General features: G+C 36.5%; 3 protein-coding genes across 5 annotated transcripts in view; 2 read left to right on the forward strand and 1 right to left on the reverse strand.

The window, feature by feature from the left end:
* Nucleotides 1-1,311: 1,311 nt before the first annotated feature.
* On the forward strand, nt 1,312-10,387 carry LOC106870276 (vitamin K epoxide reductase complex subunit 1). 3 transcript variants are annotated; one of them, XM_052976583.1, is made up of 3 exons: nt 1,312-1,656; nt 4,684-4,793; nt 10,278-10,387. In XM_052976583.1, exons 1-3 carry the CDS (start codon nt 1,475-1,477, stop codon nt 10,307-10,309), a joined length of 324 nt encoding a protein of 107 aa, XP_052832543.1. In that variant the 5' UTR covers nt 1,312-1,474; the 3' UTR covers nt 10,310-10,387. The 3 variants fall into 3 exon arrangements, with proteins under 3 accessions (XP_052832543.1, XP_014771779.1, XP_014771780.1); XM_014916293.2 differs by lacking the exon at nt 10,278-10,387 and adding an exon at nt 5,227-6,860 and having other exon boundaries at nt 1,338-1,656; XM_014916294.2 differs by lacking the exons at nt 1,312-1,656; nt 10,278-10,387 and adding exons at nt 1,729-1,872; nt 5,227-6,860.
* Nucleotides 8,324-18,794, reverse strand: LOC106870275 (general transcription factor IIH subunit 3). Its single transcript, XM_014916292.2, has 12 exons — nt 18,674-18,794; nt 17,012-17,094; nt 16,628-16,734; nt 15,448-15,632; nt 14,101-14,163; nt 13,438-13,496; nt 12,962-13,036; nt 11,881-11,934; nt 11,229-11,297; nt 10,271-10,406; nt 9,599-9,635; nt 8,324-8,985 (listed from the first exon to the last, which is right to left on the reverse strand). The coding sequence occupies exons 1-12, from the start codon at nt 18,681-18,683 to the stop codon at nt 8,919-8,921; spliced, it is 945 nt and encodes a 314-aa protein (XP_014771778.1). The 5' UTR covers nt 18,684-18,794; the 3' UTR covers nt 8,324-8,918.
* Nucleotides 18,795-18,933: 139 nt separating this feature from the next.
* The window catches only part of LOC106870269 (translation initiation factor eIF-2B subunit alpha), a 6,445-nt gene continuing 5,549 nt past the window's right edge, over nt 18,934-19,829 (forward strand). Inside the window, exon 1 of the mRNA XM_014916287.2 lies at nt 18,934-18,954. Within this exon, the coding sequence (XP_014771773.2) occupies nt 18,934-18,954 (21 nt within the window). The remainder of the gene's footprint in view (nt 18,955-19,829) is intronic.

A 19,829-nucleotide genomic window follows, 5' to 3' on the forward strand; every position in this document is an offset into this window, starting at 1 on the left:
TGTATATATATATATATATATATATATATATAGAAATACACACATGAACATATATATACATGTTGTTTACCATCTATAGTTGAGTTCATAATTATATGCATACATACATATATCTATGTATGTATATGTATATATACTTATGTGTGTGTATATATTTGTACATACACACACACACATCTACATACTATGTATATTATGTAACACACCAAAGGAATTCATTCCAAACAGAAAAAAAAGAAAAGAAAAGAACCTTACAAGAATTCATAATTATTTTTGTTCCAAACCAAAAACTTCCACTTGAATTCCCCAGAGAGAGAAAAACATGGCTGCTTCCTCCACAGATCCACGCATAGCTTTGCTTTGTGGTTCAGAACCTCACCTTCTAATTAACTTTGTAGTTTCAGGTTCAATTCCACCTTGCAGTGCCTTGGGCCACTGTATTCTGTCAATCTGTTGAGCCGACCAAAGATTTGTCATTGAAATTTGGTAGATGGGAACTGAAAAAGTTTGGTGAGGGACCATTCCTTGTTTTGGGGGTTTTGTTTTTTAAGGGAGATGATTTATCACTTTTTGACAGGACAAAGAAAACCTTTTTTGACGCCTGTTGATTGTGGTGGTTTGGGCAACCGAGAATCCTTAGATTCGGTTTCGAATCTAAGCTTGGAGAAGGAAGTGTTAATTTTTATTGTACGTTTTCTTAAAACAGTATCATTCCTGATGTACCAACAGTTTCTGTACCAATTCCTTTAATGGTTGAATAAAACGTAGCAGTTAATTGCAACTCGTTTTCTTGTATTTCTTTCTCCTGTTTATACACAACTCGTTGGAACCAAGAAACTGTAATTATACCAGGGCCTGAGATACGTTAATCAAAATGCTAAACATAAAAACGGTACATATATTCAAGATGAAAACAATCACACTTCTCAGTGATGTTCGTCACTGCGTATAGTGCAATGGTACGGTGTACATTAGCTGCTACTTCTGAAATGCTTAACATACCACAAGAAGGTAATATACGTATAGGTGTCTGTGGACATAGCATAATGAAGGAAGCGTTTCGGTTCTTTTTATGAAATTTCGGGCTGTCACTAGTCACTTCCGGTTCCGTTCACAATTTAGTTTCACTTTTGTTAAGATAATTTACATTCACTTTTTTTACGACCATAAATATTATTAGAACGATCCGAATCGCCACCAAAAGTTTTCTTTTCTTTTTCTTTTTCAAACTCTTAACATAATTGTAATCTAGACCTTCGAAAACTTAATTTGAAAATTCACAACAGGTCTTTCAACGAATAAAAAGTAATATATCGGATAAGATATTGTCCGATATTATCGAAAATCTAATTTGAAAAACGTATTTTTCATAAAGTTATGATGCTGGAGCACTAATCTGTAGTTATGCCCTTTAAGTTCTAACACACCTGTGAAGAGTTATGCAAAAAGAAATACAATTAGTTGTCATCGAAACATGGCGGTGTCGAACATCAGTGGAAAGTTTACGAAATATCTCTTATTTATTCTTTCTTTATTCGGCTTCATTCTCTCAATGTACGCATTTCATGTAGGGACAGTCAAACAGAAAAACGATTCCTATAACCCATGGTGTGATTTTAGCCGAACTATGAGTTGTTCTCAAATATTTACATCGCGGTAAGTAAAACCGGTGTAAATTTTTATTAAGTCCGCCCTTAAAAAATTTATTGGCAAACGAACAGCCCCTTCCTTTATTTTTTCCTAGATTTTCTTCTATAGGTGGGAAACCTTATATATTATCCTACGACTGATGAATGTATATGAGTTTGTTGCATATTTTCATTTAGCTTCTCCTGCAGTACCACCGGCTCCACCATCGAAGGTTATCGCGAGGTAAATTGCACTGGACTCAACTAAGGATTGAAACTGGGTTGTGGGGTTTGATCTATCGGTCATTAAAACTACATGCAGCAAGAAACCACGGAGCAGCTTCTACATGGTCCCTCCACATGTTAGAAATAACCCCCAATTTGTCCTTACAACATATTCTACTGTTTTAGAAGAACGAAAGAAAAACAACACGTTGGACTATATTGTCCTGGGTACACAACTATTGTAGAAAAGACGGGCTGATCACGGTTGGAATGCCTTCTGTAATACATCGATCTGCTCGATCAGGACTAACCGCGTGACTAAATATCAACAACTCAAACGTAACAGCAGCCAGGCCCCTTTAAATTCACACATCGTTTTAAAAAATACATTACGCACCCATGTGTATACACACACATCTTAATTAACATGTAATTTAATCACTAATTTTATCAATACTGATCAACAAATTGTCATTTAAATGATTACCTTATATCTTATCTATTTGTGTGTATGTGTTGTCGTTTTTGATAGGCAGAAGTTACGTGGTGACTCAAATTTATTGTAGCGAAGTCAGTTTGATGCCGCACACGAAACACTTGACCCCTGAGTCCCAATTAAAAATAGTCTGTATTACACACACACACACACACATATATATATATATATATATATGCATGATATTTGAGCGTTAAGTTTTCCTTGTCTCATCACGTGTGTCCTTGTTATTTAACACTAGGCAAGTCCTTTTCGAGCAGTCGTTTTGTTGAAGACGTTACAGCCGTTATAATCCCTTTTATTTTACCACTACCCACCCACCCCACACACAACATAATTATGACTATCTTATCCGATATATTACTTTTTATTCACTGAAAGACCTGGGGGAGGTTTTGGCTGCTACATCTAGCAGATCAGGTAACCATACAGAGGTTCACTCGTTATTTTGCGCCTCGAAATGTGTAGAAAGAAGATTCATTCGTTAACAGTTTGTGTTTTGATTAAAATACATCCTGACCAACATGCTTGTGTACATGTATACGTGTGAGTGAGTGCGTGTGTACGTATGTTAGTGCACGTGCAAGCACCTTCAGCAGCGTCGTCAAATGACCTCTACGGAAACAACCCCCAATTCCGAGGTCAATTAAGGATTGTGTTGTTTACGTTACAGATTATAGCACGAGCGGGAGGAGGAGTGGGGATCTATTATTAATTTTAGTTTAATCTCTGGAGGGGAAATCGTTTGGCTAACAAACTGGAATGATGGCTGTGGTGATTACACGGTTTGTAGTAGTTGTAGCAGCAGCATCTACAGCAGTAGTATTAGTCAAAGTTCCCTGGCTCTGGGTTTCCCAGAGGGACTTTGCGGAATGAAAAGAAAAATGGGACTGTCAGGTTCTCGTGTTTAGTAATAATGGTTTCAAATTTTGGCACAAGGCCAGCAGATTTGGGGAAAGTGGATGAATCGATTAAATCAACCCCCCTGTGTTCAAACTGGTACTTATTTTATCAACCCTGAAAGGATGAAAGTCGACTTCAGTGGAATTTGAACTCAGAACGTTAGGACAGATGAAATGCTACTAAGCATTTTGCTCATTGTGCTAACGATTCTGCCAGGTAAGCTAGCAGCCTTAGAAAGGATGAAAGGCAAAGTCAACCCCAGCAGAATTTGAACTCTGGACAAAATGCTGCTAAGCATCTTTGTCCATTGTGCTAATGATTCCACCAGCTCGCCATCATGTTAACAGTATCAAGCTTTTTGATGCCAACCTGGCTGAAACCACCTCTGGCTCTATAGTACAAATGTTTTATTTTCAAAAGTTCTGAATTAAAATCTTCCACCAAAACCTTAGTCACAATTTATGTTCCTAACACTAGCTTAATGATAACTAAGTTATTTTACTAAATTCTTTGTTATATTTAAAATTAATTGAAAGCAACACAAAGCATCTCAAAATAAATAGAGTAACGAAAGGGTTAAAATGGTTTTAGAAAGTTATCTTAAAACTTATGCAGCACCATGGCAGAGAATGAAAAAATTATTTGGAGACAAAGATGCAAAGATGGAAACACTTTTTTTGCAATTTTGAGATGACATTACAGACTGATGTGGGCACATCAACGGTGAGGTCATGAATGGTTTCTGATAAGCCAATAGACTGATTGATTGATCATACAATTAATCAAACAATCAATTAGTGAACTAGTTAATTAGTTAACCCTTTCATTAACATATTTCTGTTGAATTACACTGGTTTTGCTTCAATTAATTTTGAAAATAAGAATTTAGTAAAATAACTTTGTCCATTATTAAGTTGATGTTTTGAACATATAATTAACATGAAATTTTAATGAAATGTTTTAATTTAGATCACTTTAAAACAGGGAATTTGTATCATAGATGAATGGGTAGTCCAGCATGGCTCTGTAGTATAAATGTCTTGTTTTCATAAGTTTTGAATTAAAATCTTCCACCAAACCTTACTGACAATTTGTATTCCTAACACTAGTTGAATGATAACTAAGTTATTTTACTAAATTTTTTGCTATACTTAAAATTAATTGAAAGAAACACAGAGCATCTCAAAATAAATACAGTAACAAAAGGGTTAAGGGTCAGCCACATTTAGGTGGCATATATTACTTCACGATGTTGTGCGGCTGCTGTTTATACCTCGCTCAGAGATTTATTATTGCTTCTTCAGGTTGTATTTACTTTTAGTAAACAAGAAATTACACGTAAATGCTTGCATTAATGTCTGCTTAGCATTGAGCCATACAATCGTATATTCACAACAAATTATTCTATAATTTGTCCTTTTCTGGTTACAGGTATGGTAAAGGATTTGGTCTGGTGGACAGGATTCTATCGAAGGACAGTATTTTCAATCAACCCAGTAGTGTCTTTGCAATGGCCTTTTATATGATGCAAATCTTTATGAGTGAGTAGAGTGGTTAGACTTGCTTAAGAAGAATATTTGATGTACTCCATGCTACTGCTTTCTCCTTTCACTGTGTGTCTGTAAAATGATGTCTAAGTGTGTGTGTGTATGTGCATGAGTTTGTATGTGTATGAGTGTGTGTGTGCATGAAGGTGTGTGTGTATATATATGTGTATGTGTGTATATGTCTTCTCTTTCTTATTCATTCATTCTTCCTAACTTATTCTTCCTCTCTTATTCATTCATTCTATCTCATTCTCTCTCTTTACATTCATTGATTCTATCTCTTTCCCTCTTATTCATTCATTCTTTCTCAGTCTCTTTCATTCCTTCCTTCTAACTTATTCTCCCTCTCTTTCATTCTTCCTCATTCTCTCTTTCTCATTCATTCATTCTCTCTCATTCTCCCTGTTTCTCTCTCTCTTTCTTGCAGCCATTACCAAATCGGACGACGCCATTGCTATGCAAAGCCTTGTTTCTCTTCTGGCAAACTTTGGCTCCATCTACTTCTTCTATGTACTTTATAGTCTTCAGAACTTTTGCCTCATTTGCATATCACTTTACATAATCAATGCTTTGATTCTCGTTTGCGTGCTGCTTCGGTTAATCACTCTCCATAAACAGACACTGAAGAAGACCCACTAATCCACAGGTGGATTATGCAAGGTGGATTAAACAGGTGGATTAAGCAAAGGAAAGTGGTAAACAGAAGGAAAAAAAAATAACAACAAAGACACTAAGAAGCAAACGAACGCTTTAATGAACAAATGAAGGGGCTAATGAATTAACGAACTAATGAAAGCATTAACAAACAAAATGAATTAACATGTTAATGAAATAATGAATGAATGAATGACAGTATTAAAGAACAAGCGAAAAAGTTAACGAGCCAAGAAGGGTTTTAATTAACAAGAAAAAGTATTTTTTTAAATAAAAGAAAAAAATTCACAAAAATTAAAATTTGGAAAATTTTGTTAAAAGAAAAAAATATTACAGAAGAAACTCTAAGTAGGAAACCAAATAATTTTGGCAGATTTGAAAGTAGGAAAATTTAATATTCTAAGAAAAAAAATGAATTGGAGAAATTTCTAAAAAGGAAAACAAAATTTTAAAAACTACAAAAAAAATTCAAAGAAATTTGAGAAAAGGAGAAATATAAGAAAAAATATATATATAAAAAAGGAAAAAAATTAAACGGAAAAGAAAAATTTAGACATTCCCACTTGTAGTGATTCTGTCCAAATTCCAAGAATTTTGGCAGCAATAGTTACTGGTATTGATTTCTTATGGCTGCGGTCATCTCATATGCATATGTGAGGGTTAGGGTAAAGATGTGATAGGCTGGTAAGTAAAATAGGATTGCCAGAAAGAAATGAGCAAAAACAATTTGTTATGAGAGAATTTGGAAACTGTGCTGTATCTCGTACATATACATATATATGTGTGATCACTAAAAGCTTTAAGCTTATATAAAAATACTATTATTATTATTTACAGGATTGTAAAACATGGCGCCGTATAAAAAAAACCATTCGCACCGAAAGCATATAGAAAGTTTGTTTACTTAGAACAAATACGAACTAATATAATTTTTAAATTTGACAGAAATGGGGAGGCTAATTCGCTGGTGTAAAGGTAACACATTTAGTCACGTTAACAAAGGGATGTGGGTTCGACTCCCACACAAACAGGAAAGCCTTCTTTTTTTTGTCAAGGGCTTATATGCCTATTTTCCTTAGTCATTGCACGGTGATCGCTAAAAGCTTTAAGCTTATATAAAACATACCATTATTATTATTATTTACAGCATTGTAAAACATGGCGCTGTATAAAAAAACTGGCATAAAAAAATTAATTATTGGGGATAGATTTGTTTGAATAACCCAACAAGATGGTGCCCCAGTATGGCCACAGTCCAATGATTGAAACAAGTAAAAGAACAAGAAAGACATCCATTCCAAGAATTTAATTTGCTAAAAACCGTTTTTTTCTAATTTACCTATTTTTTACATTGTACTTTTTTTATGTTTTTGTTTTTTAGAAAATAAAAAAAAAATCTGTTCCAGATTTCTTTGTTTGTTGAATGTCTGTTATTCCATGTTAATATATCTTAGACAGGGATGTATTTGAGGGAGAGCTATGCGGCTGGATGCTCTTCCAATCACCAACCCCTGTCTGTCTTTTAAAATATAATATAATGAATGAACTTATAGTATGGAGTGCTGCTCAGGTACACCACAACACATCAGAAAATTTAACCCAAAATGCAATAACGGTGCATCGAATAATGCTCAGGGAAATGAAGAATGAAGGAATCATAAAAAAAAAATTTAGGGGACATCAGATGTACAGTTGCTGAATTTCAGTCTTCTTTCTTGGCACCACTTTCTCCTTGGTCGGGTACCCATGTACCTCCTCTAGAGCAAGGCACCTGTTTCTGCCTCTCTGTTGCACTCTAATCTTTCATCATCCGATGGTGTTGGTGTGTTTACATCCCTGTAACTTAGCGGTTTGGCAAAAGAGCCCAATAGAATAAGTACCAGATTTTAAAAAAGTGGGGTTGATACATTCGACTAAATACTTCTAAGTAGCGCCCCAGCATGGCCACAGTCTAATGACTAAAACAAATAAAAGATGAAGAAAAATGATGTTTTTTTTTTTATATTTATATTTAAATAGAAAAAAAACGGAGAAAAATATTTTAAAAACTGAAAAAAAAAAAAAAAAAAAAAAAAAAAAAGACTGTTGAAGAAAAATAAAGTTTTAATTAGTTAATTGATTTTGTAATTAGGAAACGGATGGAGATGTATTGGAATAAGATGACGATGGTGTAGAGGGTGGGGGTGGAGGCATAAAGAAAACAGGAAATGTTTTAAATGAAGTCTTTGGGGTAGGAAGATACATTGGTGTATACGTGTGTGTATGAATGGGTGTGTGCCGTCAGCTTCGTTCTATGTCTCTTTTTTTATGTTTACATGTGTGTATACACACATATATATATATATACACACGTGTGTGTGTATGTGTGTGAAGACGCATGGCTCAGTGGTTAGAGCGTCAGGTTCACAATCACATTGCTCCAGTTCACTCAGCTGTAGAAATGGGTTGTGATGTCACTGGTGCCAAGCTGTATTGGCCCCTTTGCCTTTCCCTTGGGTAACATCGGTGGCGTGAAGAGAGGAGGCTGATATGCATGGGCTACTGCTAGTCTTCCATAAACAATCTTGTCTGGACTTGTGCCTTTCTTGGGGAACTTTCTAGGTGCAATACCATGGTCATTCATGACCAAAGGGGCAATAACAAGCCAGCAAAAAAGGTTCATGCAGTCATCCAACCTGCTAAAAATAACAGCCAAATCTCCCTCAAATTATGCTTTATAATTTAAACAAAGAACATAGAATAATGCAATCTTACATAGACAATGCAGAAGGAGAGAAGACACAAGATGAGAAATCATGGCTGGAAAGCTATTCATCATAGGCCTATTCAACCAGCCTTGGCCCAGGGTTAAACAAAAGCAACAACAATTTAGTTATTTTAATAAAAATTTATTCTTAGATTTTGTGTTTTGCATTTTTATAGCCTCACCATCATCATCATCACTGTTATTTTTATGTCGAGTTTAATTCTTTTTTTTTTTTCCATGCTAGCATGAGTTAGTCAGGACTTCTTGAGACAGTCTTCTATGGTCAGTTGCCCTCTTCAGATGCAAACCTACGTTTTTCAAGTAATTCTATGTCATCAAATGCTGAATCACCAAATTGTAAAACAGAGACAAACATCAATGCTTCCTTCCCAAATGATCTCAATGCAGAAAGACAAGAAGACGATGACACACACATACACACCTTATACGAGGTGGTATCAAAACGTTTCCGGACTAGTTCTGTAGCCAGCCAACAGATGGCAGCACATGGTTGTGTGTGCAGTGACCTTCATGAGGCAGTGTGCTGAGTGACATCGCTTCTGACCAATCAACAGAGATTTATATAAATACCAAAGCCTTGTGAGTGGATTTGGTAGACGGAAACTGAAAGAAGCTTGTCATATATATATATGTGTATGTATGTATGTATATGTCCAAACAAGTGTTCAAGAACTTCATGTTCGATGTACAATGGTATTTCACGTGTTGTTTTTCCGAATTTTTTTCTTCAATATTTTCGGAGGTCCAAGGAATTTGAATGTAGTTCTGGAAAAAATAAATAAAATAAAATAAATAAATAACACTAAGCATTTCGAATTTTGGCACGGCTGGTAATTTTAGAAGAAAGTGGAATTGGTTGATTACACTAAGGACCGAAAGGATAAAAGGCAAAAGTTGACCCCTGTGGGATTTGAGCTTAGAACATAAAGGGTCAGAAAAGAGAAGTTACAAAGCATTTGAGCATAAAACAGATAATGTATTTGAGCCAGGAATAAGATAACATAAAGGTAAAGTGTATATGTATATATTTATACATATATAAGAATATATACTTTTATGTATGTGTGTATCCCACAACTACTTGGAAACCGGTGTCGGTGTGTTTATGTCCCCATAATTTATTGATTTGGTAAGAGACCGATAGAATAGGCACCAGGCTTTATAATAAAAAATAAGTACTGGGGGTTGATTCATTCAACTAAAGATTCTTCAAAGTGGTGCCCCAGCATGGCCAGTCCAACGAGCGGAACAATTAAAGGATAAAAGATAAAGAATATATAGAATTTGGAAGAAATGGTATCAAAAGCTTAAAACCAGAATGTTTGGTTAGAAAGAATTTAGATTTTCAAAAGAAAATAAAGAAAAGGTATCAACTTACTGACAAGTGGAACAAATCGGACTAAAGGAACAGAAAACTGGAAACAGAAATCAAGAGAAATTATTGAAGAATTTGGACAAAATTTCACAGAATTTGTTTGGAATTCTCTGCTTTAGAATCTTTACAACAAACATAGGTATATAATTAGATATTAATTGGTATTTCTTAAGCCTTAAATTCTTCAAATTATCTCCCCTTGTCATTAAGAGTTGCTAACAATGACCACTAGGTTCTTGTCTTCTTTCTCCAACTAAGAGGCAAATTTTGGTTGAGTTTTTTTTTTACTTAACAATTGGTGTATCACAGCTTAATTTAATTATCTAAATTAATGAAATTCACTCTTTTGAGTTATTTCTCTTAACTGTCTTCCACTTGGAGGAGAAGTCTTCAACACAAACACACACACACACTTGTGTATGTTTGAGTGACACATTTCTCGAATGGAGAAATGTGTCACTCAAGAAGGACTTCAGTCTGAACAATTTTCATGGTGTTCCATACTTAGATGCTTTTCTTAAATTCATTCAGTCGTTAAACATAATTAAATCTTGGAATTAAATGGTTTTCATTTACTGTCAGGAGACTTTTGGCCAAACCTGTACAATGCTTATTTCTTCACCTTGTTTTGAATTAATTTGGCTGCTGTTATTTATTTATTTTTTTTTTACTTACTTGACAGACAAACGGAGCACACGTAACCAATATCAATGAGGTTCCGGTGGCAAAAACAAGCAGCCCTGTAATCAACTTGAACCCTCGCTGGCAGAGACAGTTTATGTCTAACATGAGGATCAGGAAGAAAGACACACTAGACAAATAAAGAAACAAAAGATTATTGTAATTAATTAAATGATGTTAATGACAAAACGACAAGCCAACCAGGCTGCTCCTACATGGTCGGTCACTCCATTACTGAGTTAATGGGTGAAAAACAAAATAGGAATTTTGAAAGAAGTTTCTATAAAACTAGTTTTTAAACATCGAGTCTCTCCACGTCAAGTCACAACTTCTCAGCATTGAGAGGTCACAACGTAACAATTAGAATGTCACAGGAAAGAACTGTGAGAGAGATTCTTAAAGCTGAAAGAACCAGCAGAAAATCTTGGGGGTAGACCAAGAAGGAGATGGTTGGATAATTACCACAGACACAATTGGTTATGCCTGGGAATCCAACAGGAAAGTATAATGGTAATTGCTTCCGGTAAGACATTATGGAGAAGGTACCTGAAGACTACTCTTTGATAGGCAGAAGACCTAGGGGTGGACCAAGAATGAGAGGGTTGGATAATGTCCTTAGTTTCACTTGGTCAAGCTGGGAAACCCATCAGGAGAGTGTAATGACAGTTGCTTCTGATAAGACATTATGGAGAAGGTACCTGAAGACTCTATCCTTTGTCAGGCAGGAGACCTGGGGGTCGACCAAGAATGAGAGGGTTGGATAATGTCCTTAGTCTGAGTTGGTTGTGGTGATGCTTGGGAATCTAGCAGGGAACTGTAATGGCATTTGCTTCTGATAGGACCCAATGAAAGCAGTGTCTAGGGATTTCCCCTCATGGCCCTTCCAGGAATAGTCAGTGGAGAAGATGGATGGTTATAAATTAATTAAATATTATGCGAGTGGTTGACATACCAGTAGATACTGTAAGATGCCGGAGACTGTGGGTAACTTGAGGTAGGTGCCACCAGTAATATCACATGCCTGTGAATAAAGAATAGAAGAGAGAGAGAGATTTGAGAATTAAAACATGTATGGATGCACACGATATATGGAAGAACATTACAATCACCACAATGCACATACACACTCACACACATAGGTGGGGAGAGAGAAATACATACACACACACATGCGCATTGCATGCATATATACAATACACACATCGTTGCTATTATGTTAAACAGTCGTGTCCGAATTCGGCCAAATGTGTTTTTTTCAATATTTAATAGCCAGTTCTTTTGGTCAAACTATCGTATCTCCAGCTGCTTCAGATGCCAAGATATTAAAGATTGTCAACGTGTAGTATAACGGTTTAGCATTTTACAAAAGTGTAGTAAGTCCCACAAATGACAGTTTTGCTAAAATATCATCCAAGCATGGAGTCACGATTTTATGCACTCAACAAAGTATTATTGTTAAGCTGAAACTGTTGCTAATGTAAAAAGAAATGGACTTATGACACTTTTGCATAATAGCAATGATATATATATATATATATATATTTCTATATATATACACACACACACGAGAGAGAGCAAATGAAAATGTGAGAAGTTCAACCTACCTGTTGTAGCAGACTGGAGTCCTCTCCCAAGATACAACTGTCTATGATGACATTCTGAAAGTATACATACAGCAGTTTTATATATGTATATATATATATATATATATATAGTTAAAATAACATTCCAAATCCTCTACAACTGCAGCAGATGTGATGGTGGCTGTGATAATGATGAATGATGCTGACGGTGAGGGTTTGTGTTAATGATGATAATAATGTGTAGATGTTTTATTTTTTTCTTTACTAGAAATCATCCCAAGCAAGGCCCCTGGGCCACTTCTAGGCCAAGTGTTATGAGAAAGAGATGAGGTAGAATTAACCCCCACAAAAACTCTGCATACGTTTATGTTTATATTCCTCATCTTGAACTGGTGTCGTTCATTTGCTCGACTCTCATCAGGAACTGTCAGCTCTAGCCCTCAATTTATAAACATTAAGGTCGTACGTTCTGCAGGAGAACAATGAGGGGATTTATTCTGTAATTCAGCTTTTGTAGTGGTTGGAGGTGACGGCCAGAAAATGATGGAGAGATGGTGGTAATTAAATGCAACCCCATGATGATGATGATGTGGATAACACAACTAGCACCGACAGAGACATCAATAAAAATGATAACAATCATCATCATCATCATCGTTTAACGTCCGCTTTCCATGCTGGCATGGGTTGGACGATTTGACTGGGGACTGGTGAACCAGAAGGCTGCACCAGGCTCCAACCTGAGCTGGCAGAGCTTCTACAGTTGGATGCCCTTCCTAACGCCAACCACTCCGAGAGTGTAGTGGGTGCTTTTTACGTGCCACCGGCATGAGGGCCAGTCACACGGTACTGGCAACGGCCATGCTCAAAAAGGTGCTTTTTACGTGCCACCTGCATGGGAGCCAGTCCAGCGGCACTGGCAACGACCTCACTCGAATGATTTTCTAACGTGCCACCAGCAGAAGTGCTAGAAGGCGATGCTGGTAATGATTACACTCAAATGGTGCTGATTATGATAATACTAGAGATGATGACAGATGCATACCACAAGTGTGGGACAAGGACTCCCCCCCCCCCACCAAAAAAAAAAACACAAACTCACCTGTTTCTGAGCAGAGAAAACAGTATTCATAAAGTTCATATATTGGGCTGGGTTATCCTGAGATCCTTTCATTATCTAATTTAGACAGAAAAATAATATTTAGAAAATTTCAATGACCTCAAATAATAAATATTTCATGTTTTGGTAAAAAGTTGGCAAATTTCAGGGGAAGGAGGAAGGGGTCAGTTGATAACCTCTACCTCAATATGTCACTGGTACTTTATTCAACCCTTTAGTATTTAAACCAGCCCAAATATCCTATCATAAGTTCATAGTGACCAGATCTGGCTTCTCTCACCAACCCTGCAATGTCATTCTGAAACTAAACAATCACCTCATCAAAATCTCAAATCTTTGAGATAACGCTTGATTAATTCAAAACAAATGCGAATGAATAAGGTCAAGGTCATTTACATTTGATTAGAGCACTGTGCTGATAATTACAGAGTTAAGAAAGTCGTTTTTTAAAGACTCACCATGATCCGACTGGAAAGTTTGTCACCAAGATGAAGCTCCTTCTCCATTCGGTTGATGACTTTTTCCAGGAAGATTAAATTAAGGGAAAAATACACGTTTTCTTAGTCTTTTACTTGTTTCAGTCATTTGACTGCAGCCATGCTGGAGCACCGCCTTTAGTCGAGCAAATCAACCTCAGGACATATTCTTTGTAAGCCTAGTACTTATTCTATCGGTCGCTTTTGCCGAACCGCTAAGTTACGGGGATGTAAACACACCGGCATCGGTTGTCAAGCGATGGTGGAGGGGACAAACACAGACACACAAGCATACACACACACACACAAACATATATATACACACACCATATATATATATACACACACCAAATATATATACACACACACGCACAAGCATATATACACACACACACACACAAACATATATACATGATGGGCTTCTTTCAGTTTCTGTCTGATTACATTGACCCCCAGTGTTCAACTGGTATTTAATTTATCGACCCCGAAAGGATGAAAGGCAAAGTCAACTTTAGCGGAATTTGAACTCAGAACTTAACGACACGTGAAATACCGCTAAGCATTTCGTCCAGCGTGCTAACAACCCTGCCAGCCCACCACCTTAATAGTGATAATAATAATAATAACACGAAGTGGAAAGGATACAGCAAAGTGCCATGCCGATGGAACCAGCGACTACAGAGTCAGAATAAAGTTGGCCAACCTCTTCTGAAAGAAAGAATAAAAATAAGTTTAGTATTCATAATGTTGTTGTTGTTGTTGGTGGTGTTAGTTGGATAATCTGTTGTTTCTACTTTCTACTTATAAATGTTTAACATTTATCTATAATAATAAACATGAAATTTTGTCTGTCTGTCTGTCTGTCCGTCCAGGACCCCTATATCTCAGTCAACATAGACATATACCTTTTTGGAATCAGGATGATCCCAGGGTTCAAAATTTGCCCTTCATTTGGTTCTTGAACATCCAACATTGGGATCAGGTCTGGATGAGTATCTGTTACATGCTAACAGTTGAAAAATCAAATTTAAAAAAGAAACTCCAAAAATTTGTGAACTTACAAGTTTTTCATTTAAAGTAAAATCATATTGGTAGGGGACCAATAAGTGCTTTATTATTATTGCTGACTAGTTTTGGGGCGACAGGCTCATTTAGCCCTCTGCAGGAGCTAACTTGTAAGTTTGCATCAAGTGCAGCTTTTAAGCTAGGAATCAAACAAGATTCTGAAAACCTCCAGGAGACTTGATGCTAGCAAAAGGATGTCTAAAGAACAGCATCAGGCAATGTTGATACGGTTGGTATGCATGGACGACTACTGGTCTTCCATAAACAACCCTGCCCAGATTCGTGCCTCAAAGGGAAACTTTCTAGGTGCAATCTCATGGTCATTCAACGACTGAAGAAGGGTCTTTTTTTTTTTTAATGTGTTTATCATATAAAAATTGATATGTGACGATCTATGAAATTCAGAAGCAATTTTTCCATTCCTTTAGGTAACATATTAGCAAGATCAGGTTATGGACTGCTCTGAACGCTTACCATTTCCTATAACCAAAGTCAAATTTTGGCTGGTTTCAATGCCAAAAGGAGAAAACACAGGAAAGCCATGGGTAGCCTCTTGACAAATGCACTTGCCAGGGGCAGTAGGAGTGAAGGGTTACAAGCCATTGATCCTTTAAGTCTGTAACTTTACTGCCCTATCAACTTTTTTTTTTAAATGTTCAGAATTGGAATTCAAGACCTTAATATCTTGTGGCAGAGATTAATTTGTACACTTTGGAAAATTTTAAAAATAAATAAATAAATTCCAGGGGAGATAATTTTGCTAATGCACTAATGTCGAAGTTGTGAATGAAAAGATCTAAAACTATTGGTGAAAGTAAAAAATATGTACGCTTGGCTACAAGACAATGCATGACTAACTCATATCGATGTGAATAAACAAGCATTACAATCAACAGAATAATCTGAATGCCAAATGGTTAAACATACGGTCAACCATAAGATTCTTTAACTGTTCAGTTATTTGATCATCAACCTGGGCAAAAAGTTCGTAACGGCCGTCGTTTAATGGTCGAGGAGTAACATTAGCAACTGTGGTGGTGCCGTTCTCTTCGTTCACCTCATTGGTTACCACTTTTGGTTCCTCTTCTTTGCCCTTTGGGTACAGGAAGTAGCTGAAAGAAAACAATCTTTATAAATACATGTATGCAAGCACACACACATATATATATAAATACATACATGTAAATATACACTCTCTGACCAAATTTTAGTCGGTTGAGTCAAGAAATGGCTTTTTGCTTTGGAACAGATGCTTTGAAATGTTTAATTCTTACATATATTCCCCCTGATGAATATGGTTTTTCTGCATGATGTAATAATTCTATTCATCAATAAAAAACACATCTGAAACAGCTGTAGTGAACAACAATCCATCTGCTGTTATTTGCTTATAAATATACATATACATATATATGTGTGTGTGTGTGTGTGTGTTTGGTCATGAGTGTGGAGGTCACTGTGTTATAAGCATTATATAATGCACATGACAATATCATTCTTGTCATCCATGTTTTGAAACAATTGTAAACCACAAAATAACTTTAATACCAGCTGCTCCATTCTTCTTTTATTATCTATGTATGTGTATGACATTGTCTGCTCAATGCAGAGCTTGATCACCCATTCTAGCACGAGATCTTATGTGGCTTTTTAGATCAGACATACTTTTAAAAATATGTCCACATAAATTGCACACAAATTTTGGTGCAACTTAAAAGTGGTGTCTGATCTTGATGAACCTTGAAATGGTTCCTCAGATTCTTCAGATCTCTTTGAGATTGGTAAGGGAAACAGATAGTGGGTGCTAGAACATACCTATGTTCCTTTAAGCACTCCCCACACCTAATGCTCTTAAAAACCCATCCCCCCTTATCACTCTTCTAACTATGGCATTACTCTGCTGCTGCAATTACTTGAGAGCAGAATTGGCACATATTCACCCCCCAACTTCTTTTTGTATTACCAGCTGCCCCCCTTCTGCCCTATTAACAGTCATCCCCTCCCACACTTTTGTTCACTGTTCACTGATTTTTAGTTATCTCTGAGCTAGACCGTTCTTGGGAAAATGAGCCAAAGTAATAAAAGACAGAATGACATCCAAACCAACCTTTTGTTGCTGTGTGCTGCGATGATGGCTAATTTGTTGGCTGGTTTCATCATGAGATGGGAGTTGACAAAAACCAACATGCTGTCTAAATACCGGAATATGTTAAACTGTAATGAAACAAAAACATAATTAATTAATTACCAAAAGCATTTGCCAATCCCCGCGACTCTAATTTGTTATTTCATTGATAATCATCATCATCATCATTTAGCATCTGCTTTCCATGCTGGCATGTGTTGGACAATTTGACTGACACTGGTAAACTGCACCAGGTTCCAGTCTGATTTGATCATGGCTTCTACAGCTGGATTTTACACTGACTGAAGAGATTAAGTCTATTAGCTGAAATAAACTAAGGTATAAGAAAGCCAGTCTTTTTCTCACCTGTGAGTTTTCTTCAAGAAAACACTGACCCCACCATACTGGGTTGGTATCAATAATGACAACCAACAAACTGCATTCAATTTCTATAAGAAAAAAAGGGAAAAGAAATAGAGTGGCCATTAAAAGAGTGAATGAGAAAGAGAGATGATAAAACAAATTCACATCATAAGATACTGAAGAGGTGTAGAGACATTCATACACACACATATAGATAGGCAGACTATATACACACGGTCGAAAATTATTGAAGACGCCTGTCCTAAGTGCCACACCATGAAATGAAACCCGGAAACATGGTTGGGAAGCGAATTTCCTAACCACACAGCCGTACCTCACAAAATAATCTATGAATTTGTAAAATTTTAAAATTCGTTTTGTATTATTATTCTCAATAAAGATATATAAGAATTGGATGAGATATGACGGCTCGGCCATCTCTCCCCAGTCCTTATATTAATCATTAAATCCAGAAATACAACAACAAGAGGGATAACGGTAACAACAGACCAATACTTTATTCTAGGTTGGTGTAGAGCCGTTTCGTTCCTGGGTGAATAGGCATGCCGCTAGAATACCAAAGGAAGCTTCGACCACATGTCGGGGTCGAGTTGGGACAGCCTGAAAGAACGTCCTGTCTCCACAGCTGCTGGATGGATAAGAGATCGAACGCTATTGCTTTCTCTCCACCTGTTGCATTGCGCATGCGTGCTCGGGTACTTCCGCTGACGGCAAGTCCTTGCACATGCGCAATGGCACTTCCCAAGATAGCGGCCACACGCGCCACTACAGATACAACTCCACACATTCTTGCACACACTTTGCTCCATGCCACTAACGGTTTCACGTTCCTACTTTAAACATATCACAAGTTCGCAAATTTAAAAGAACACAAACATTGAAATCAATGCAGTATTTGAGTGGTTCTTATTGATTCCAAGGGGCCAGGACCATATTCCAAACCGAATGCAAATTGTCCTATCAGAATTGCTCGAGGTACAGTCCCCATTGCCAAGTTCTTCTAAGAAGTCTCAAATCTCGAGACAATTCTTTCAACCATATCCTCCAGCAGTAACAGTAAACTTTGTGCTTAAAGTAAGACTTCAACACTTACTTGTGTCCCACCCCAAGATTTTTCTTAGTTAAGATCTCGTTTATTGTCTTTTACCAATTCAGAGCGAAAGGTCGCCAATGGCAGCAATGTACTAGGATAAATTAATTCCCATCAACTCTATTTATCTCCTTACAAAATGTTCCCTGTTTCTAAATGGATTGACAAATATTCATTAGCGAGTCCGATTATTTAAGATGCCATTTTTAATTACAGTCCTTTATATTCCGAGTTCAAATCCAACCGGTGTTAACCTTACCTTCTTCCCTCCAGGGACGATAAAATAAAGTACAGGGATCGCTTTAATATTCATATAAAGTATCCTAGATCAAAGTAAAATTATAACATGCAAAAAGATAAAAGGCAGAAGAATTTGTAAGCGCTGTAAGTCAACAAAAGTGTTCCTCAATGAGTTAACCTCTTTTAATTAACAACGCTAATTACGAAATGTAAAATTTAAACGAGATCTTTGTTTGGTTTTTCCATGAATAAAATACCAAATTCTTTTAATCAGTTTTAATAATTACGATAGGGAAGTTAAATAAACAACTTACCGCTGGGCATTCTTGCAGGAAATCCCGCCGTGCTTTCTGGTCAGGACTTCACAACAGAAATGTACACAAGAAGCGGCGTGGGAATGAAGTTAAGTAGACACCGATTGTAACACGGCCGCTGATTGGTTAGTATTAGCATATTCATCCAATAGCAACAAATGTTACGGAATCTTTTGGCTGTATGTCATTTTAATTTATTTATTTATGTTCCCGTGTCTCTTCATTGAAGTCAGTCGTGGAACTTTTTCTCTTGTTGCACAATGAAGACCAAAGAAGGTAATGTAAACGTATTATTTAAAAGAAATATAAATACATAAAACGTTAATATTTCCAAACAATTAAGCCATTGATCTACTTTCTGCTCTGTTGATATATTTTACCTGCTAAAAAGCAATTAAAACTTATTAATTAGCTTTCACCCTCAACAGCTTGCATCATCCTTTTCACTTCATTAAACTGTGTCTTTACTATTTCTTCTTGTTCTCTAGTTCCAACCGTGACCATCCCTTCTACTTCTTTCTCTCAGGCTGTAGGGAGATGTTTGTGGTGTAATCTGAAAGGAATTTGGCACTGCTATTTCTAATGGGTCTAATTACCACTTAGACGTTGCCTCCTATTGTGATGCCATTTGTTGCAGTTTCTGCTTGTTTTTCATTAGGTTAGGTCACTCAGACGTTCCAGTCGTGGCCCTCTCTTTTTTTTATCGATACAATTAATTTAATATCAGATTTTGTAATGTATTTTAAAAAAATACAGGCAATAGGCGCGGGAGCTTGTGTGTCTGTGTTTGTCCCCTCAACATCGCTTGACGCCCGATGCTGGTGTGTTTACGTCCCCATAACTTAGCGGTTTTGGCAAAAGTAACCGATAGTAAAAGTACTAGGCTTACAAAGAATAAGTCCTGGGGTCGCTTTGCTCGACTAAAGGCGGTGCTCCAGCATGGCTGCAGTCAAATGACTGAAACAAGTGGAAGAATAAAAGAAAAAACAACAGGCAATAGTATGTGAGTTGAGGGATACTTTTGTGGGTTTTTGTAAGATTAACCATGAACATCATCATTACTATCATCATGATGAAAGCCATAAAATTTTAGGTTTTTTTTTCCATCCCCCAGTGTTTGTTTATTTACTTTCTTTTTTTTTTTTTTTTTTTTTTT

This window comes from Octopus bimaculoides, chromosome 25, assembly GCF_001194135.2.
Source record: "Octopus bimaculoides isolate UCB-OBI-ISO-001 chromosome 25, ASM119413v2, whole genome shotgun sequence".
Classification (NCBI taxonomy): Eukaryota; Metazoa; Mollusca; class Cephalopoda; order Octopoda; family Octopodidae; genus Octopus; species Octopus bimaculoides.